Genomic DNA, 22,976 nt, shown 5'->3' with positions numbered 1-22,976 from the left:
TGAAAAATGTTAAATCTTTCACAAAATGTAATAGCGAAAGCTATTAGTGCTTCATAACAATATAATATTTAATTGAAATTTATAGACACTTATTAAATTACAGTATTGTGAAAAAGTTAAGAACCACTAAATAAAAAAAAAAAATTTTTTCAAATAAATTTAATTAATTTTTATTCTATAGATAATAAAATAGTCTTTTTATTATCTAATTTTTTTTTTTGAAAGTTAGTTAATAGAACCTATAAAAAATAAGGATTAAATATTATGTGTTAATTTTTTTTTATATTTTTTTTGTGAAAAAGTTAAGAACCACAAAGAATTTTTTGTGCTAAATGCGGCGGAAACGTCTTTTTAAATTTATTTTTCCCTTTTTTTTAAAATATTCTTTTAATGACCTGAGTTATTACCAAAGAACCAATAAAAACATTTGAAAAAAATTAATTTTTTTAAATACTTTTAAAAAAAGTATTTAATTTCAAACAAAAAAAAATTATTTCCTTTTGAAAAAATGAGCAGAAAAGCTATTACCTATGAAGATCGTGTAAAAGTGGTGCATTTTCACCAGGAAGGTAAATCCGCTCGCGAAATTGGAAGAATAGTAAAGCGATCACATAGTTCGGTGCTAACAATCATCAAAAGATTCAAAGAGACGAAATCTTACGTTGATCGCCATCGTTCTGGAAGCCCGCGTTTGACGACACCCAATGATGATCGCCTTTTAATCAGGTTGGCAAAGAAAAATCGAACCGTGCCGTCGCATGAATTAAGAAGGGAATGGAAGCTTTCAAATGGACGTCAAGCCTCGGCATCACTTGTGCGTAGGAAACTATTAGCTAACAATTTGTTATGGAAAAAAGCTGTTCTAAAACCGCGACTTACCAAACGACATATAAAAAAGCGAAAAGAATTTTGCCAAAGCGTCAAAGAATGGTCTCAACAAAAATGGAGGACAGTAATGTTCAGTGATGAGATTAATATCGAGGTTGATAACCGAAAAAACCGAATTATGATTCGCAGGCAGCCTTCAGAAAAATATAATCACGATTGTATCGTTCAAAGAACAAAACAAGGTAGCGGGTCGGTTGGAGTATGGTGCTGCATGACATATTATGGTCTCGGTATGTTTAAATTATTTGATGGTCGACTCAACTCTACTTATTATGTCGATATTTTAAATAACAACTTGTTACCGTCAATTGATGCACTTGAGCAAAGCGTTCCGTTCATTTTTCAGCAAGACAATGCACCATGTCACAGGGCTAAAATTGTATCTGAATGGTTCGAAAGTAAAAATATTGAGCGTCTAACATGGCCACCAAATAGCCCAGATCTAAATTGCATTGAAAATCTTTGGAGTTGGCTTGATAAAGAGATTGCCAAGAAAGCACCAAGGAGCCTTGAGGCTTTCTTTACCTATAAAACTTTAAATACATTTTTTATATTTGTTTAAAAGTTTTTATCACTATTATTATTTTTTATTTTGTTTGTCTATTTTCTAAAATTTATTATTATTATTCTTTTTACCAGAAAAATATATTCGGTTAAAAAAAAATTTAAAAATAAAAATAAGTTATGATTTGTTTTTTTTTTTTGTGGTTCTTAACTTTTTCACAATACTGTAGATTAAAAAGGTTTCTCTATCATATGAAGAATTTTTAACAGTTTTTTGTAGGCTGTTTTATAAAGCCTTCAAATTTCTTTCAAAACAAAGTTAAAAAAGATAAAAAAAATTTGAACAATATTTATAGAGCATTTAACTTTCAAGGAGATTATCACGAACAATTAAATATAAATAAAGATATTCCGATTTTGAAGGAAGTTACTGATATTAGTTATTATTGTACTATTAAATAAAATATACATTTATCTATTTTTGCATAATAGTTTAAAGAAAAAAATCAATTGAAATTGCTATTATCCAATTAAGTCTAATTAATTATTCGGTTGTGATCAATCAACGTAAATCAGCTGCGATCACACAACGCAAATCATTCATTTGTAGACAAGTTTTTTTTGTGTGCTTAAAGTACGACTTATAGTGCAAATCATAGCAGGTGCGCACTTATATTTATTATTTTGGTGAAAAAAACAACAAAAACTCTTTTTACTTTTTAAATCTCATGCTTTTTTGAAAAAAGTCAATTTTTTGATTTTTTGGTATTTTGATTCTATAATCATTCATTCAACATATTCAAAAACAATTAATCTTAAAAATGATGTAAAAGTTGATTTAATAGCATTTTATTAGATGACAGTTAAAATAAATTCCCTAACAACGCCTTAGCAACCATCCAACATTTGAGCTTTTATGAATTCAAAATAGTAAAATACAATCACAAACCATTATTTTATTGTGTTATATACAGACTCTCGTTAGTTTTCCGTTTTAAAAGTCGTAATTCAAAACTTAATTTAAAAACATGAGTGTTTTTGGTCTGTTAATGTTAGTCTCCTTATACTGTAATTTTTCTCTCATTTTGTACCAAATCATTTTATAAGTGATTTCAATTTAATCGGAATAAAATTATTTTTAAATGAACAAACAAGGAAACAAAAGTAATCAAAATTTATCAAGAACAAAAAAACGAAAATGGAATGGTGCTGTTGGAAATAAAAAATCATCTTCTTCCTCCATCTCATCGTCTTCCACAACTCAAGCAGCTAGTAGTTGTTCCAGTGAAAGGAAAATCAAATTCAACTATTCGAATAAATTTATTTTGGTTCTGATAAAGACAATTATTTTGTTTTTATTAACTTTTCAATTCTTAAAGAACTTAAACTATTACTACTACTAGCTACTATTGGGAGATTGCTGAAACTGCATGCAACAACTGCTTTCAGCCATTACTTTTAACAGATATTGTTTCCAGTAGAAAATAATTTTCACACTTGTTAGAATTAAAATGCCAACACTGTGATTATGTTAAACGATTCAGTTCATCAAAAAAATCAATAAATGATAAATTTGATGCGGTATCAGCTAACTCACCATATGATATTAATGTTCGTGCAATAACAGCTTTCCGAGAAGTAGGCTGTGGTTATGGAGCTATAAAAACATTTTCATCTTGCATGAAATTAAAATACATATCTAAAAATGGAATTCAAAAATGAAACAAAACTGTTATGTTAGCTTATAAAAATGCTGCAGAGAAAAGTATGTTATTGGCGGTTAAAGGCTCTAAAATAGTTGACATTGCTCAGGATATACCAAGTGTAAGAGTTTCAATTGATGGTACATGGCAGAAATGCAGTTACAATTCATTGAACGGTGTAGTTACAGCAATTTCTTGTGATAAATGCATTGATATTAAAGTTTTGTCTAAATACTGCATTAGCTGTGAAATGTGGAATAGTAAAAAAAGGAACTCCAGAATATCAGTGTTGGATAATTGATCATCAATGTGAAATAAATCACAAATTTTCATCTGGAAGTATGGAGTCTGCAGGAGCAGTAACAATTTTTAATCGCTCGCCGTTAAAAAAAATAATCTAATTTATAAAGAGTTTCATGGTGACGGAGACACTTCTTCCTTCAATGATGTTAAAAACTCTAACCCTTACCAGGATTTTGACATCACTCCAATAAAACTTGAATGCGTAGCTCATGTGCAAAAAAGATTAGTTACACGACTTTGGAAATTTATTCAAAGCACACAAAGGCACTAAAACTCCCTTATCAGGTAGAAGTAACCTAACTGAAAAATGCATAAATTTTATACAAAACTATTATGGCATGGAAGTTCGTCAAAATGTCAACACCTTGTATGCTATGAAAAAGGCGGTTTATGCTATTTTATTTCATTTCACCAATTTTGAAAACCAGCAAATGCAACATCAGTTTTACCCGAGAGGATTGACAAGTTGGTGCAAATATTGGGCTCTTAATAAAAATTACAAATCTAAATCATGTATAACTATTTGGATTAAAAATCTTATTTTACTAATAATTTAGGATCTTCAGGTTGATGATCTACTAATTAAATGTTTGCATGGAACAACTCAAAATGCTAATGAAGCATTAAACTCAATTATATGGTCTCGCGTACCAAAGCACATATATTTAGGTAAGTCTACAATTGAAATGGGAACATACTCAGCAGTGCTGCATTATAATGGCGGTGCTGATGGTGTAATAGAAGTTTTAAAGTACTTTGGCTTGAATGGAGTTTTTACATCAGCTTCGTAAAGTAAAATTCACAAAACCAGAATTTGACGTATGAAGACAAAGTCAATGGATAAAAGTAAAATTCAGGGAAAAAACTAAGAGTAGTTAAAAAAGGTTTCATAGATGATCAGCAAATAAAAGAAACAAGTGATAGTTACATCCCCGGTGGATTTTGGTAATTATTATGTTCTTATTATATATTTTTTTCTAATTTTTGCTTTTTTGGCAATATGTATTTTTTTTAACTTTGCACGGTGCACAGTGATCAGGAATAACTTAAAATTAGGCCAAAATTAATTTTGTCAAAAATATTTATTCAAAATTGCTGAAAATTTACTCTAAGATGTAAAAAAAGTAGACAAGGAATGAAGACTTAAAATATTTTAAAAAGGGTTAAGTATGGTCAGGGGTAGCAAATTTTACTGGGCCCCCTCCCCACCACCTTGCCCTTGAGCAATTATTACTAATTAAGTTTTAAAGTAATTATTATTTTGAAAACCAAATCAAAAATTATGAAAATAATTAGTTAACATGATCTATACGTTTTATATTTCATCTAAATTGAAAAATAAGCTTTAAAATAAATCAGCATTGTCTTATTCATTATATTCATATACATCTTTGTAATCTATTTCCTCAGTAACTAATTCATAATTTTTTTCATCTTCGTCTTCATTGTCATACTCATTGTATTCATTATCAGTTTCATTATCACTTTGGATTTCATCAATGGTATTTTTATTTGATTTTTTAACAAGTTCTAGAGCGCTCTTTAATAATTGAACTGTTTTAACTTTACTTCTATCTTAAGAAATTATTATAGTTGATATTATTGGATCACTTGTAATAAGAAGATAGTGAAGTTGGTCCTCAATTGTATGGAGTCTTGTATCTTTTCTTGAATGGTGAAGTCTGAATTGTTTATTATCTTTATTTCTAGATTATTAGGCTTCTTCTGAATATAATCCAATTGGCAACAAGAACTTTGAAATTATTTCAGAACTGTGAAGCAATAACTTATGCATAGATACAGGCATATAAAACCAATTATATTTTTCACAATAAAGCTTTGCTGTTTTAGTGCAATATTTACTGAATTTTATTGTATCTATCTCATAACTTGAATTTATTATGTTCAAAATGTTTGCTAAACGTTCTATTGATTCTTTATCTATGTCTGTAATAGAAGAAAATAAATCAAAATGTTTAAATGCTCGTCTGGCAGTATTGCCATCATTTGAAGTTCCAGAACCATCTAGGAAAATCTACTCTTAACCCTAATTCTTCGATGAATTTATTTTGTATGATTCGTTTTTTTTTTCCACAAACTTCTTTGTCGTCATTACCACGAATTTGTCATTTTTTTATTTCAAGTCTGTAAGAAATGTGTAACAAACATTCAAAACACCTTATCCGAGCATGCAATGGAGAAAGACCTAATTCAATGTTATCTATATTTGAAGTTGGAGTTGGTATTGAGCCACATGCAATAAAATTCATTTGTTTAAGAGAAGCTAAACATATATTACAAACTTGTTGTGAAGAAATTGAGCATATTGCATTGACAGCCTTACCGTCAATCATTGTTAATTTTAAATTAAATTTAACTTTAGTTACAATTACTTCTAAACCATTTATCAACTCAAACTCTGAATCCTCTAGTAAATTTATTTGATTTTGAATATATTCTTTTTTAAATTTCAAAATAGCTTCTGTTTCCTTTAGATATTGAACTCGTATTGGTCGACAAAATCTAATTGACGATGGTTTAGGGTTTGTCCGAACAGAAATGTTTCCAAATAAAAGATCTAAAGGAACAAAAGTGGTACTAAATAAATCAGAGTCTTTCGAACTATCATTGTCAAATTTTTGCTTATATTCACTTTGACCAGGTGCACCATCAAACCCACATTTACAACTTGATATTCCTTTTGTTTTATCGTTATTCTCTAGTTGCATAATTTGAGTTATGATTGAATCAATTTGAAAAAAACGAATTATTGTGTGATCAGGATATATATTTACATTTCTTTCCTTAGCTGTAATCCTTATTTTCTGATAAGCTCTTTGGGACAAACCAGCTGAGACCATCAAAGCCAAACCTTCTTTTGGAGATAATTTTATAATAGGCTTTTCATTTTTAATCATATTAGCTACTTTATTGGGTTGACTGGGAGAAAAAAACAATTGGTTTAAAGTAAAACACAGACTATAGCATTGACTTTTCCTTGAACTTACTATAGCAGATAAGATCAACTCGTCATAAGTATGGTTTGTTCCCATTTTTTCATTCTTTCTTCTTTTTTTTCTGCTGCTTGATTGTTTCCAATCAAGGCATTTTATTCCGAATGTTTTCTTTTCATTTTGATACGTTATGTTATGAAAAGTTGACGCAATGGAATGTTCTTCTAATTTTTCTAGAATAACTAGATCTGATTGAAGCCAACTTGCTTCTTTAATTTCAAAGCGATCACGTTGTCGATTATGATTATAAAGTTTCCTTTTTAAGTTTTGAATAAAATTTTCCATTATTTTTAGTATACTTCTATATTGTTTAGAAGAACGCAAGTCTGTCTGATTAACTTCCAAAATGTAATCAAAAAGTAAATTTTGAAGCAATTCATTTTTATTGACTAAAACTCTGTCTTTAATAACTAAATAAAGCTGATGTTTAATAAACTTTATATTCATTTTAAACTAAAAAGAGAGATAAATTATTTTAACTTTTGTATGCATATATATATATATATATATATATATATATATATATATATATATATATATATATATATATATATTCTACAACAGAGATAACTACATAAGCTATGTACTAGAATAAGATAAAATTAAAAATTATGTTCAGACGTGTCAGGAAAAACTCGCAAAACATGAAAGTTGCTAATTTTTTCTATAAAATGAACTTTTTAAAACTACATTATTTCCGAATGGGGCAAGTTGGGGCAGCTAACTTTTTTGATTTCTTATAGAATGATACAAACTCTCTTTAAAAAAAGAATTGGCTTCGTGAAGGAAGTCTAAGGTAAAAAGTCCTAGCACCATAAAAAACAGTTTAAAATCGTTAAAAAAGCATTTTTTAAATGCATTTTTTACAACTTGTTTAAATACATATTTAAATTTTTTTTATAAATTAAAATAGAATTATCTATTATCTTTTCATGTTATAAAAACTAAAATAAAAAATTTTGTATATAGGGAGAAAATTAAGTTTTAATAATGATAAAATTTTAATGATAAAAAAAAGCTGTTTTCGATCAATTTCAAACGTATATTAACGTTTAAATATATTATTTCAGTATTTATTTTTTTATACCATTAGAATCATAAGAAACAGTAGAAAATAGTTAGCTAATAACATTATTGAAATTACGCTACTCAAAAAACTATACTTTGGCCAAATTTTTAGTGTTTTTGAATCACTGTGCACCGCGGTGGTTTAATTTTAAGCATGTGCTGACATTAATTATGCGCATGCGTTACTTTCAAAACGACATCGCACAGTGGGCCAGTGACTGTACAAAAACCAAAGACAGAATTTTAATGTGATAACGGTTTTAAACAATTATATAGATATTATAAAACAATTTAAAACCGTTTATATACACTTAAAATTTTAATGAATTTACTTAATATGTGGTTGAAGTAGACGCGAATGTAAATTAGAAAAAAAAATTATAAAGAGAAAAACGTTGTTTGAAAAATTGATGGAAATAAATAACATTTACATAAAATAATGCGCTTTTTAAAATATTACATTATAACTCTATATATTATCTGGATTTTAAAAGTTGTTTGACTAAAATTGGTATGTAATTAACATTTAGGCAGCAACTTTAAACAGGCTTATTATTCTATATTTTATTGTATCACTTTTGCTTTTATTTGACAAAGTTTTTTTTTTTATTGCTACATCTTGCTTTTATACTTAGATATTTTGAAGCTTATGTATGTTTTCTTTAATAAATTCATAAATATGGCTGCCACTAGGCGCCACCTTGGTTTTCTTTCACATTTGAACATCTCTTACCTGACAAAAAATCTGTAATTGCGCTCAAAAACTTTTATTTGCACAAAATTTTCAAAAACGCGGAAAACATATAATACGATCTTACTCATACTAAGCGTAGTACTGTACAATAATATATATATATATATATATATATATATATATATATATATATATATATATATATATATATATATATATATATATATATATATATGTATATATGTATATATATATATATATATATATATATATATATATATATATATATATATATGTATATATGTATATATATATATATATATATATGTATATATGTATATATATATATATATATATATATATATATATATATATATATATATATATATATATATATATATATATATATATATATATATATATATAATTTAGCGCTAGCCAAACCAGATGGATTTAATAATCTGTTTTAATTGGTTTGGTTGGGGTTACTTATTTTAGATGTTGAACTGCTGTTTTTAATTAGGTCTCATGAGTGTCACAAGAAACAAATTTCACCAGTTAATCAGACTCAACAGTCTGTCAATACATAAAAAAGAAGACAGTATACTTGTATACAACTTCTTTTTTATGTATAGACAAATCAAAGAACATGATTTGAAGTTTCAAGGTAAAAAGTTTGAGAGTCGATTTCATTTATTTATTTCTGAATATGGTAAAAGATGGACTCGAAGTAAACGAACCGATGAAAAGTTTATTAGGAAGAATTCAGCTTGGCTTGAAAATGATTTTAATACCACATTAATGAAGGAGAGAAAAAAAATAAACAGCTTTTTATACAACTTTATCCCTGGTACTACATGCCACAGAGCTTGCGCAAAATCTTGCTACATGGGTGGCAGGTCGTTGATGAGATGGTGCAACTCTTAAAAGAAAGCCATTCTTTTATTTTGTAATTTCGCCTGAATTATATTGTACATAATTATTTTGTATTTTTAAATATATAGACCTACCACTTACTAAGCTTGTACTACTTGTAGCATATATTGTCAAAGATTTTCGTGAATACATGGGTACAATAATACCCATACAAGTTTGAAAAATTCTGTAGACGCTTGTAAAATCTGCTAATTAGAAAAAATAATTAACTAAGCTAGAGTATAATTTTTTTACAGGGAATCAAGTTTATCCAGCAACGTGTAATAGCACGTGTAATAACACCAGTTAACCATATTAAATAGAAAAAAGTTTTGCTTTCCGCGAGCGAAGATCTAAGGGAGGATTTCATAATAAAACACGTGCTAAATAGTGTACATAGCGCAAATAAAACGTATACTACTAATGCAATTTAGCTGTTGCTAAGCAAAAATAGGTATCCGTAGCAACTAAATAAAAAAATTATTACTTTTTTAAAAAGCGTGACCTCATATTGGTACTTACGTAAAATTTGGTGAACATAGCAGTTGTAAAAATATATGAAAAAAAAATATGTTTTTGCTACCCAAAATTAGGTATCCATAGCAACGAATTAAAAAAATAACACCTTCTTAAGAAGCGCAGACATCATATTATTACTCATTCTAATTTTAGTCAATATAGCCCTAATATTAAATAAGTTATGAATTTTGTCCAGTAAACGTGAATTCTGGCCCACTGTGCATCGTAATTTTGATTTTTCTTTGTAATGATCTTTTATTGTAACCTAATAAAAAAGGTCATATCATTGCTTTGAAGATGTATATACCAGATATAAATTTATAAACTGATAAAATGTGTGGCCAAGGAAAACACATTTTATTTGAAATACTTAAATTTATTAATTTTTATGTGATAAAATACGCAGGAAAGTTGGAAATTATTTTATGATCATCCTTACTACTAAAACATAATAATTAAGCGTTCATTAGAATTTTTATGCTTTAAAGCTATATTTAAAAAAAAAAAACACTGAACTAAAACTAAGACCTTGACCTGAAAATTGCAATGTAACTGAATGTGTTTGCTTTAAGCCAATAAAGGAAGAAGAAAAAAAGAAAAAGATAAGTGGAAGACCTTTAAATATTAGTTATAGTGAAAATATTTGGACTAGACACAAAATAAATAACATACAATCTAAACTTTTACCTCAAACAAAATTTAATCTTAAACTGCAAGATACTAACTGCATCTTAAACCCTTATGTGCATCTTTGTGTGTGTACTATTTGCAACAGCATTATGCATAAACCAATTATTATAAAAAACTGTCTTCATTCCTTCTGCGCACCATGTCTATTACCATTTATCATTGGCAAACTAATATCAAAAACAAAATGCCCTAAATGTTCCTTTTTAATTCCAAGTGATGGGTTAATTTCATCAACCAATGTCATTGAAATGATAGAAAATTTGCAAGAAGTATGCAAGCAAGGTTGTGGTAGATTGTTTAAAGTCACACAACTTTCAGAACGAAATAAACATCAAAAAACTTGTCAGACAACTCCGATATCAAGTTCAACAACATTATCAATATCATTGTCATCAACTTCACAAATAAACTTTTCAGATATATTTACATTGGATTCAACAAGTGTTATATCAAGAAATATTGAAGATGCAGCCCTGAATGTAATAAAATAAAAAATGTCTCAAATGTAATTGAATCCAATGTAATTGAATTTCCGACAGGTGGACCAAGGGTAAGATTATCTTTACAAAAACTAGAGACTGTAAAATTACTATGACAAAACAAAAATGCTTTTAATTTTATAATAGGAAACTATAGTATGATTTTTGAATATTTTAAGTAAATTACACAACATTTTAGCCCTTATGCTTCACATCAACACAAAGAGCCTACAAAGAAAGTTTAGATGTATGTTTACGCACAATTCGCAGACGACAATTACAGCTAAAACATAATATGAGCAAAACATGTGGAGAAAGTATCTGTTCTACAATCAAGCAAAATGCTACTCTTTTGAAATCTTTTAATGAAAATGAAAAAGAATATATTCTGAGCAAATTAAATATTTCAAAAGCCAAAATATCTGCTGAAGAAATGATCAGTATGAAAGCAAACATGAGCAGTACTTATGTCAACATGAAAATATTATCCAGGTACACAAGATTGCAGTTATTATATAGAAATCTTGAAAAGACAAATTTAATACCTTTAATAGTTATTGATAATAAAAAAAGCATTATCATTTTAGGTGGTTGAAAAACAACAATGTAATATGTGCTTCTAATGCAAAACAAAGAAATGTAGCTAAGAAACGGTTATGTGATGATCTCATTGTTAAAAACGCTCCATTTATGGATGAAAAAAAAGATTCAAAAGGTTCTTATGAAATCAAGGAATTGCCATGTGCCTATATCGAAAATCTACAAGGACATATAACAAATGTACTAGATAGACTAGATAGGTACAAACAAATCTTTTTTTTAAAATACTTTAGCATACTACAATTAACTAAATTACTTAAAAATACTATAATTAATTAAATGCAATACTACAAAAACAAAAATTAATTTTTCTTGTTATAATTTTAGCAACAACCTCTTATTATACAACAAGATTAAAGACAATGAAATCCATATAAAAACAGGAGGTGACTATGGAGGTGATTCGTTCAAAATTTTTTATCAAGTAGCGAATGTGGAAAAGCCTAATGCCAAAACTAATACAATAATATTTAATATATTTGAGGCAAAAGATTATACTACAAATTTAAAAAATTCATTGGCAAGATTTACATCAGAAATAGATTTGTTGCAAAAAATGATTTGAAAATGAGAACATATTACAAACAACAAAATAATTCAATTATTCTAGCACACTAAAATTCAAAAACATCCAACCAATATTTGACATAAACAAAATCATCAACTATTCATTTCTTACCACAATTGTCAGGATTATGATAGATTGCAGTTTCTTTTTAAAGAAATGTATAATAATTTAATTCCGTTCAATTTTAGAGAAAACAGATTCGCATATTTGTATTCGGCGATTATGAATTCTTGTGTACAATTTATGGAATAACTGGTGCAAATGGTGAGTACATATTTAATACAGATTTCTTTAAAAAAATTCATCTAGGCTAGATACATGCAACATGGTTTATTTTCTTTCTTAACACAAACTTGTTCAATTACTTTAGATAGACACTCATGCCTGCTTTGCAACATCACAAGTCAAGGAATGTCAAATCCAATTAACAAAAACATTGAAATACGATCACTTAAGACACTGGGTTTATCTCTAGCAAAATTTAACAACCATGGTGCAGATCCCAAGTTTGCCAAGTTATGTGACAATGTTATTAACCAACGGTTGTTCAATGTGCCACTTGACCAGGTGGTTTGTTTTTATTCATTATTCGCATTATTTTGATTTTATTTATTAGGCATTATTTGCAAATTCACATGAATAATTGTTTATTCAATATAATACAATACAAGTTATTGGTGGGGTAAATGTAAATGGTGGTGTATGGAATTGTTAATAATAATATAAACTTTCTTGTACTATTAGATAGGAGTTCCTGCTTTACATATCTCACTTCGTATATACTTAAAGTTTTTCAACATGTTAGAAGACTCTTTTCACACAATTGATATAAAAATTGCAGAATGGCAGTAACCAACCAAACGCTTGACTGTGAGGAATTTAATGCATATATAGAGCACCAGCGCCAAATAAATCAACTTCAAATAAGTATTCAAGAACTTGAAGATAAAACATGTGTTATAACAGAAGGACTTGAAATGCAAATACTTTTTAACCCTGAAAATGAAGAAAAATTTAAATTAAGAGTACAAAGACAAGCATATCACAGGAAAAGTTTTGTTGGTAATCATGTTAACAAAATGTTAAAGGTAAAATAATATCTAATATATATTTCCTAAATTTATAAAATCTACTCTTTACTAAAACCAAAGTTTACTTAACTTAAATGTACAATACAGTATAAATATATATATATGTATATGTGTGTGTGTGTGTGTGTGTGTGTGTGTGTGTGTGTGTGTGTGTGTGTGTGTGTGTGTGTGCGTGCATGTGTGTGTGTGTAAGTAGAATAGATGGCTAATGCTAACATTATTAGACATAACTAGATACATAATTAACAACAGTTACTACATATAATACATATTTCACAATTATTTTATATACCAAATTAGTAGAAAAGTATCCTTGAACTTTGCAACTCCATAACAAACCTTGTAGTTGAACTTGGTATCAACAACACTGATATACACAGAGAAGCTATTGAAGTTTGTAAAAATTTCAGTTCAATGAAGATAACAAACAGGACCTTGGTATGTCATATGTTATAATTTGGCAGAACAAAATAAATAGAGAAAATCATTTTTGTTATTTGATCTTTATCTTTGTTATATATATATATATATATATATATATATATATATATATATATTATATATATATATATATATATGCATATATTTATGTATATATATATATATATATATATATATATATATCTATATATATATATATATATATATATATATATGCACATATTATTGGTTACAGAAAATCGATTCAAAGATTTCATGAAGTACTTTCGTGAAAACTGGCCAAACGCTTCAATCACACCCAAGCTTCATATGCTGGAGTACCATGCATTACCTTTCATTAGAAAATGGGGAGTAAGACTAGGAGCTTATGGAGAGCAAGGTGGAGAAAGTATTCATGCTGAAATCAACCGCATGAAGAGTACCTACTGCCATATGAAAGGAGTACGTAGGTTAAAAAGCATAATGAACAAGCATTTCATAAAAGACAACCCAACTGTAAAAAAATACCAAAAAAAAGCTCAGTCAAGAAAAAGAAAAATTGTAGATACTAAAAATAATCTGATAAAATACTGCAAAATGATTTAAAGAAAATAAATGGCAGTATTAAAGCCTGCATAATATTTCTGTCAGCATTTTTAACCTTTCAAAATAAAAATAAAACTTACCAATCTTTAAAAGCATTATATTATCACAAAAAAAGTGACCGGTTTTTGATTTTTGCTTTAAAAATGATTCACAAACTTTTATATTTTCAAAAAAAAATCAAGGCAGTCACTAAAAAATTTAAAACTTTAGAGTATAGACTATAATGTAAGCACAGGTTAAACTTCGCCTAAAAAACAGCTAAGTTTCACTTTAGTCCACTTCTATTCTTTTTGTAAAATCATTTAATTGATAGCTTTGATGACACATAACATACCTGAAGTATTGTTTTGATATCATTTCTTATAGACTATTTAGAAATATCTACAAATAAGTCTAATTTGAAGTTTAGACAACTTTATTTGTAGTTCTGTTTACTTGCGAACATTATTGTTTACCAACATTTGAGCAAAATATAACGCATGCGCACAATAAATGTCCATTACTAAACCACCGTGTTTGAAACGCATTTTCTCATTAACGAAACTTTATTACATAAAATTTTCAAAATTTGTATATTATAATATAATACTTAGTTTAACTCTCAGAATTTTAATGAAAATCTATAGAAAGTGAATATTGACGTTTAAAGTGCTGGATTTATTGATGTTTCATATATTATATTATTTCATATATATTAGGTAATTTTGTTAAAAATGCAATATTTTGTAGAATAACTTTAATCGCAAAAAATACTACGGTCAAGCAGGGTGAAATATGGCTAGGAAACTATGCTTAAAATTTTAGTTCGAGTTGTTGAGGCAAAATCAAGTTATTAGGTTTTGAAGATTTACTAAAAACACGTGTTTTACAACACATTTTTGGCCATTAGGGGTCGTCCATATAGTACGTACGCCAAAAATTTTGAAATTTGACCTCCCTCCTCCCCCTAGTTGCCATGCGTACTTTTATGTCCCCACCCCCCTTAAAAGTACGTACGTTTCCAAATACCCCCCCCCCCCCCCTCAAATACCCCATCCCTCCTTTATTTTTTTTTTCTCAATAAAAAAGTTTATTTAAAAAAAAAATGGTGGAGGGTACCTTAAATACTTTATACGACCCCAAAGCCCTTTGTTTGCGCATTCATAAAACTTCTTTAAATATATATGCAAGTTTAAATTTGAATAAATTTAAATAACCTCACAATGTTAAGTGTGTTTAGTCGAGAGAATATCGCGGAAGGAACGGTCGGCGGCGCACAGTGGGCTAATTTTCAAAAAAGCTGGCCAAAAGTCAAAAAAAAAAAAATCTCTATTGTGATTTTATTATTTTGAAACTACATAAACAAAGCCCTGTTGCATTTAATTGTATAAGGAAAAATTGTATAAATTTTAAAGTTACCTAAATCTACGCAGTTAAACATCTGTTATTAAAAACACTTAATAGGCATTTTAAAAACAAAAAAAAAAATGTGGTCAAATAAGTATCGTTTACAAAAAAGTTATTTATCGTTACTAAAAACTAACTATGGACGATACTATTCAAGGTATTTATATAATACTTTAGTAAAAAGTTTTATATTATTTCTCTAAATTTTATGCGAAAAGTGCGAACAAAAAAGTACAGAATGAAGTTTATTTATTTTCTTTAACCTATTTTTCAAGCATTGAAAAAGTAGTGAACCCGCGAGATTCCGCTTAGTTATAATTTGGATGTTGTTCATAAAAGTGTATTCTAAAGATTGATTAAAAGAAAAGGCACCTATTTTTGCCTATTACTTCATTAACTTATATTGTGTAGTGCTAGTCGTGTTTTTTAGTAAACAAAATGGCGGTGTTTTGTTTTCTTTACAAAATCAGTCAAATTGTATATAGATATAGTTATTATGTTTCTTGAGAAACTGATTTTGTTAAGTGCAATAAAACTACAAAAAAATTAGTAGCACACATGAATGAGATTTTGACAAAGTTAGAGTGTAGGGGGGGGGGGGGGGAGACAAACCCCCGCGGTTACGACGTCTTTTTTACCCCAGCTACGACGATTTTTGTATAGTTTTATTGAATTTTACAAAATCAGTTTCTCAAAAAACATAATAACTATATCTATATACAATCATATGATTAACAGTATATTTTACCTTTCTCTTATATATCGAATTTATATAATATAATATATTATCGATTACTTTTTACTTTATTTTTAATTAGTTTAGTAAAGTAATAATTTTTTTATGATTTTTTCAATTATTATATTTTCAATTAATATCTAAGGTTCAAAAAAAGATCATTTGCAAATTCCTCGAATTGAAATTTTTGAAAATTTAAAAAACGAGTTATCTTCAGATTTAGATGACCAGCTTAATATTTTGCAATCACAGTTGTGTCTAAGAAGAAAAATTTGTTTTTAATTTTCAACAGATGATAAAAAGAAACTAAAAAATGTATTGACAAAATTAAAAATAAAATGGAAAAGTAGTAACCGAACAAAAAAAATATTTTTGAAGACACAAGACACTTGGTTAAAAGCCTCAACAAATATTTGTGTAAGTTATTTAATGCTTATCTCTATTAAAGTTTTAAACTTTTTTATATTTACTAAACATTTAAATAATTTCAGATTGTTCAAGCACGCAATAAAGAGAGAAAAAGCCATAGTGCAATGGGTCGACCACCTTTGAATTTTGATGAAGCTAGTGAACGAACGAAACGGCGAAAAACAGAGGAAATGCATTCGACATTTAGTTCATCCGAGTTAGCATTTGCTTCTCAGATGAGTCTTCGGGCTTCAGGTGCATGCAATGTCGGAGTTACAGTTAAAGACTTACCTTCCACAATTCAACACCGAGTCGCAAACTATATAGAGAGCCTTAAATTGTCCCAAATTTCACAAACATCTGAACTATGTGCTGAAACAGCTCTTTCTATACTAATGGAAGCAAAGCTTTCTAAACATCAATATTGCATTATAAGAAGTGCTGCAATTGCGAATAGCTCTTCTTTTTTACCATCTTACGAAAAACTTAAAGAAGCCAAGAAAATGTGTTACCCTGAAGATATAACGGTAACTGAAATAAGCGCCGAAGTAAAACTGCAATCTTTATCAAATCACACTTGTTTAAGAGTTATAAAAACTCAACAAAATGTAATTGACTCCTTGAATGCAAATATTTTATCAAATTTTATTTTAATTCTTAAGTGGGGGTTTGATGGCAGTTCCGGTCATAGCGAATTTAAACAGAGATTTGCCGATGGAAGAAACTCAGATGCAAATGTTCTTCTGACTTCACTTTCACTTCTGACTTGACCATTACAACTTTTGTGTACTAATTCAGTTTTAGGTCAAGGTATTATTCTATGGAAAAATAGGACACCCTCATCTACTCGATTTTGCCGACCTATCAGACTTCAATTTCTTCACGAAAATGTCCATACAAGCATTAATGAAAAAGACTATATTGAAGATAAAATTAAATCACTGGTTCCTCTCATCATTGTTCAACATGAAATAGAAATTAAAATACATTATAAATTGGTTATGACAATGATTGACGGAAAAGTTTGCAATGCAATAACATTGACGAAATCAACAATGCGGTGTTATTTGTGTTCTGCTACTTCGAGTCAATTCAATAATATCAATTTCGTTAAAGAAATAAAAGTTGACGAATCAAAATTGGAATACGGTTTATCAACGTTGCACGCATGGATTCGCTTTTTTGAATGCTTTTTGCATCTTGGGTATAAACTTGGAATGAAAAAATGGCAAGCACGTTCTGACATTGAAAAAAGTATAATATTACAACAAAAATTGTTAATCCAGAATGCTTTTAAGCTGCAGCTAGGGTTAATAGTTGATCGACCGAAACCAGGATGCGGTAATACAAATGACGGAAATACAGCTCGAAGATTTTTTAAAAACTCACAAGTGTCTGCTGATATTCTTGGAGTGGATTTAGAACTAATAAATCGGTTTCATGTAATTTTACAGGTATTATCTAGTGGCTTTCCAAAAGACGCAGACAAACTCGATAACTATTCTACCGAAACTGCACTACTTTTTGTTGAAAAGTATCCTTGGTACAACATGCCTACAACAGTACACAAAGTACTTATTCATGGAGCCTTAATAACAAAAACAGCAATACTACGCATAGGACAACTATCTGAGGATGCACAGGAATCGAGAAATAAAAACTTAAAAAAATATCGCGAAGATTTCTCTAGGAAAAATTCCAGAAAAAATACAATGCATGACGTTTTTTGCAGAGTTCTGGTTTCGTCAGATCCTGCAATATCTTCACTTTTAAAATCTCATGCAAAAGTTAGCAGATCTTAGTCTTCTCAAGCTTTACAAATGTTATTACCTCCGGAGATTAACGAAAACTCTGAAACTCATTCGTCTGTGATTGAGTTTATCAACAATATTTCAACAATAAATAATTCAGATGACAGTGGTGATTTATTTTAAAGTAATATAAATGAAACCATTATGATAAATGATGCAAATAAAAGTTTTCCTTGTTTTCCTTGAACTAATAAATAAGTAGAATAAATAATGAATTTTTCAGTTTATTTTTTTTAACATTGCGGCATAATAATACAGTCATAATACATTATATATCGATATTATATATAATGTTTATATATGTAATGTAAATAATACATTAGTCTATTGAACTTAAATGTCAAATTAGAAATAATTGGTTAAACACGAAAGCCCAAAGGCATTTCTAATGATTAATGTTTTTAAAACACCGCCATTTTGGATCTACCATTATTAAATTTTGGTACACTTATGTCAAATTCAAAGTTGGGGATTCAAAAAAATGCTTTACAGAAATTTTCCATTAATTATAATCATTTTTTAACTTTTGGCCAGGTTTTTTGAAATTCCGCCCACTGTGCGCTAATGACACGTTTTTTTTTTTTTTTTTTTGGGGGGGGGGGGGGGATTCCGACCCATCAACCACGGCCCTGCTAAAACCTGTTTTTTGTCGACTCAAAAAATAGGCCTTACTCAGGGCCAGTATATAAGGGGTGGCATGTGTGCACGGGCCCCCGCAGGATTTCTTGATGTTCCAGATATAACACCTTCACACATCGTGCAAACTCCAAATTTAAGTTTGTTTATATGCCAAATGAGGTGGCCTTGCAAAAATTTAGAATGGTGGAGGCCTAGGAACAAAAAGCCCTAAAACGTTTGCCTCCCCCTTCCCTGCCCAAACGTGAGGGAAATATGTAGCAAAATTTTCAACTTTAGGATCTAAAACTTAATTTAAATTTATTGACAGATTTTAATTTTTGTAGAAAAATATTGTAAATTACAAAAGTTATGACCTTTTTTAGTGCCCTCACGTATGGGCAGACGAGGGCAAGCGTTTTAGGGCTTTTTGTTCACAGGCCTCCACCATCCCGATATTTTGCAAGGCCTTCTCATTTGGCATAGGTATAAACAAATTTAAGTTAGGAGTTTGCACGATGTGTGAAAGTGTCCTATCTGGAACATCAAAATACATGTGTGGGCATAGAGGGAAACTATACCCTCTACTCCATATACCAAACATCTTTTTATGTTGGAAAACTAGAACCTTTAGTCAGAATGTAACTTTTCTACTGATTAGCTGGTTAATTGTGATAAATTAGAAAATCGAAGTACGTACTTTTAAATTGAACCCTCCCCCCCCCATACGCTTTTTGAACACCTCCCCCTCCCCCTTATGAGCGTACGTACTTTATGGGCGACCCCTTATTAGTAAAACTAAAAAAAAAAATAAAAAAAATTTTTTTATTTTAATATATGTATTCTCATCAAAAAAAAAAATAAAAAAAATCATAATTTTGATTACATAAAAAAAAAATTGCTTTCAGTTGTGTACCACCTTAAAATCTATTTAAAAGATATATATTTTTTTGTAGATTAAATTATTCAAGCAAGTTAATAGTTCAAGTTGTTGGAAATCTAACTTGATTAACAAAAACCTGAACTTGATGTACTTCTAACTGAATGTAATTTTAACTTGGTGCACTTCTAAGGGGTTGTTCATAAATTACGTCACGCAATTTATGACCCCTTCCTACCCCCTTGTCACAACATCTTAACTCTTTAGTAACAAGTCCCGTACGAGTCGTCACAAAACCACTAACCCTAAGCCCCTAAAGCATGACGTTATTATGTACTTGGTGTACTTCTAACTTGGTGTATTTCTAGCTTGGTAACACGATTTAATCGCAGAGTATTGAAAATATATATTTGATTTTTAAGCAGCAACAACAATTTTTATGAGCGTTCAAAACACATGTTAAGTAAATTACAATTTTTGTAGTATTTTATGAGTTTTTAAAAATTTATAAAAACTATTTTACTAATCAATTGTGTTTGATTTTGCATTTTCTAGCAGTGTTTTGAGTTACAAAATTAGTGGTAACCCGCAAAAGTTACCTGATTTTTTATATATAAAACTACTTGTACTTCTTTAAAAACTTTGATTCAACTTTTTTTTTATGCACATTACTGTATACACACACAATCCACACCCAACGGGCATTTTTTTAAAAAAATACATTCTGAACGTCTTCTAAATGTTTTAAAGTTTAGAAATTAGGAAGACGCTTAAGAAACTTCAGTACGTAACTTTTTAAAACTAATGCCCGTTGGGTACGAGAAAAATATTTAATAAATTACTTAAAAAAAAAGTTTAAACAAATTACTTTTAAATAGAAAAAAAAACAAAAACAATTTTATATATAATATATACATACATACACACACATACGTATATATATATATATATATATATATATATATATATATATATATATATATATATATACATATATATATATATATATATACATATATACGTATATATATATATATATATATACATATTATACATATGTATAAATATTATACATACATACATATACATATTATACATATATATATATATATATATATATATATATATATATATATATATATATATATATATATATATATATATATATATATATATATATATATATATATATATATATATATATATATATATATATATATATATATATAGTAGTTAAATATATATCCGAATAGTAAAAATGCCAAAAAATCACAAACCACCCTTTTGAAAAAATTCACATACAACATGCGTTTATGAACACAAAAAATCACAGACGTATGAAGGACAAAAATAGTCAACAATGTGTTAACTTATATTATCAATGTAATTTTTATACATTTTTCACGTTTAATTTCTTTTTTGGCGGACCATCCTCAAGATCCATAATTTCTTCAAGTGTTAAAGAAGAAATGTTCTTTTGCTTTTGAATAGGTTTTATATTTATATCGCGAACTGCTCTAAACTCTCCAACGTTATTCAAATGTTCATTTTCTAATCGGAAGAAGTTCCAAACAAAACGCCTAATAAAAAAAAACTGGTTATTTATAAAAACATATACAAAATATGCTTGTATTTAAAAATTAAACAAGTTAATTTAAAATACCAACCTAAAAATCTCAACTACAGCAATGAACAAAGTGAAAAATTCGCTGACCAAAAAACCGGAGTTCCCGACGGATACTGTTAACGTCCACATAAATCGCAGCAAAACGTCGCTAAGCATTGCGATGTAATAATACATCTATAACAAAACTATTTGACTATTATGAAAAATCAAAAATGATAAAAATATTGTTAAAGAAATTTTAAGTTTGAAGATAAAATTAGAGATATTATAATGATAAATTATAAACCATAACTATTTTTACGTGTAATCATATCAGTTAAAACTAGATTAAGTTATATACAATCGCAGATTCAAAGTATCTGTAATACGATATTACCGACACCGATTTCAGTATTACCAATATCTCAGACTCTAAAAATGTTTTGATACGAGAACTTTTTACCGGCAATTTTATTAATATTAATACAGGTTTATTGATACAAATAAGAATATTAATTTCTAATACTACCATTAGAAGAAATTGAATTTTTTTTGTTTTAAAATATGTTTTGATTTTTAAGCATAATTTTTCAAAATTACCGAGAAGAAAAGCAATTACTAAATTAAAAAATTTAAGAACGAGAAGTTAATATACCAAATTATTATTATTGTTTTTATTTTTTTTAATTTCCATCTACGGATTTCAGATATATTAAAAAAATAAATAAATTGAACCTGCTAATTTAAAAGAAAACGAGTAATAAATAAAATTTAACAAGAAAATGAGTATATGAATCGATACGGACTGGAAAATGTCGAAAACTATTACTTCATTCATATGTTTAATCCAATCAAGATTTTTGTGTTTAAAAAACACACATTCAAGTTTCACATAAAGATATTTATTTGCACAAAAAAAAAAAAAATTTTTAAGAATATTATTACCTTGTACTCATAAACAATATGTTCTCTAAGGAAGCGATTTTCACCAGCATCTTTTGAAAACAATCCCCAATCCATTTTCAAATCCCAAAATAATGTATAAAATGTGCTGATAAGTAACGAAATTATCCAAACATAAAACAACCAACTACGTTGACCCGTGTTTGCTTCTAAACAACATATATATATATATATATATATATATATATATATATATATATATATATATATATTATATATATATATATATATTTATATATATATATATATATATATATATATATATATATATATATATATATATATATATATATATATATATATATATATATATATATATATATATATATATATATATATATATATACAGTATCGGACAAAACGACCAAATAATGCTAATTTAGTTTCTTTATATTTTTTCTTTATAAAAGTGCTGCATTTTTTCAATTTAGAGAAATAACTATGTAACTGTTTAGAGACAAAGTTCTTCAAGTTTTATTCATCACAAAGTTCATTATTTGTACACGAAA

At 27.9% G+C, this 22,976-nt stretch overlaps 3 protein-coding genes and 2 long non-coding RNA genes across 11 annotated transcripts in view; 3 read left to right on the top strand and 2 right to left on the bottom strand.

The window, feature by feature from the left end:
- Nucleotides 1–1,998: 1,998 nt before the first annotated feature.
- LOC136076963 (uncharacterized) lies at nucleotides 1,999–11,955 on the top strand. Of its 2 annotated transcripts, XM_065791024.1 has the most exons (4): nucleotides 1,999–4,343; nucleotides 10,977–11,269; nucleotides 11,365–11,577; nucleotides 11,705–11,955. In XM_065791024.1, the coding sequence occupies exons 2-4, from the start codon at nucleotides 11,073–11,075 to the stop codon at nucleotides 11,940–11,942; spliced, it is 648 nt and encodes a 215-aa protein (XP_065647096.1). In that variant the 5' UTR covers nucleotides 1,999–4,343; nucleotides 10,977–11,072; the 3' UTR covers nucleotides 11,943–11,955. The 2 variants fall into 2 exon arrangements, with proteins under 2 accessions (XP_065647096.1, XP_065647095.1); XM_065791023.1 differs by lacking the exon at nucleotides 1,999–4,343 and having other exon boundaries at nucleotides 10,943–11,269.
- On the bottom strand, nucleotides 11,834–14,519 carry LOC136076964 (uncharacterized). Its single transcript, XR_010636725.1, has 2 exons — nucleotides 14,397–14,519; nucleotides 11,834–12,941 (listed from the first exon to the last, which is right to left on the bottom strand). It is a non-coding gene; the product is annotated as an uncharacterized LOC136076964 (long non-coding RNA).
- LOC136076965 (uncharacterized) lies at nucleotides 12,911–13,993 on the top strand. Its single transcript, XR_010636726.1, has 3 exons — nucleotides 12,911–13,033; nucleotides 13,337–13,474; nucleotides 13,713–13,993. It is a non-coding gene; the product is annotated as an uncharacterized LOC136076965 (long non-coding RNA).
- Nucleotides 14,520–16,469: 1,950 nt separating the features above from the next.
- Nucleotides 16,470–17,362, top strand: LOC136076962 (uncharacterized). Its single transcript, XM_065791022.1, has 2 exons — nucleotides 16,470–16,601; nucleotides 16,676–17,362. Exon 2 carries the CDS (start codon nucleotides 16,718–16,720, stop codon nucleotides 17,360–17,362), a length of 645 nt encoding a protein of 214 aa, XP_065647094.1. The 5' UTR covers nucleotides 16,470–16,601; nucleotides 16,676–16,717.
- Nucleotides 17,363–21,252: 3,890 nt separating this feature from the next.
- Nucleotides 21,253–22,976, bottom strand: part of LOC100197833 (solute carrier family 53 member 1) — a 54,261-nt gene continuing 52,537 nt past the window's right edge. For all 6 annotated transcript variants that reach the window (XM_065791016.1, XM_065791021.1, XM_065791020.1 and 3 more), the window contains 3 exons: nucleotides 22,450–22,616; nucleotides 21,566–21,699; nucleotides 21,253–21,478 (listed from right to left, as the gene is read on the bottom strand). In XM_065791016.1, the coding sequence (XP_065647088.1) occupies nucleotides 21,289–21,478; nucleotides 21,566–21,699; nucleotides 22,450–22,616 (491 nt within the window). In that variant the 3' untranslated portion in view covers nucleotides 21,253–21,288. The remainder of the gene's footprint in view (nucleotides 21,479–21,565; nucleotides 21,700–22,449; nucleotides 22,617–22,976) is intronic.

The sequence above is a fragment of the Hydra vulgaris genome, chromosome 02 (assembly GCF_038396675.1).
Source record: "Hydra vulgaris chromosome 02, alternate assembly HydraT2T_AEP".
Taxonomy (NCBI): Eukaryota; Metazoa; Cnidaria; class Hydrozoa; order Anthoathecata; family Hydridae; genus Hydra; species Hydra vulgaris.
Note: the sequence above shows the minus strand (reverse complement) of the source record. Positions and strands in the feature narration are given on the sequence as shown.

Excerpts from the sequence above, each read along its gene's own strand:
- LOC136076962 (XM_065791022.1), top strand. The coding sequence starts at position 16,718 with ATGGGTCGACCACCTTTGAATTTTGATGAAGCTAGTGAACGAACGAAA.
- LOC136076963 (XM_065791024.1), top strand. The coding sequence starts at position 11,073 with ATGAGCAAAACATGTGGAGAAAGTATCTGTTCTACAATCAAGCAAAAT. Across the intron at positions 11,270-11,364 it reads AACATGAAAATATTATCCAG|GTGGTTGAAAAACAACAATG; the intron begins GTACACAAGATT and ends TTATCATTTTAG. Across the intron at positions 11,578-11,704 it reads GTACTAGATAGACTAGATAG|CAACAACCTCTTATTATACA; the intron begins GTACAAACAAAT and ends TTATAATTTTAG.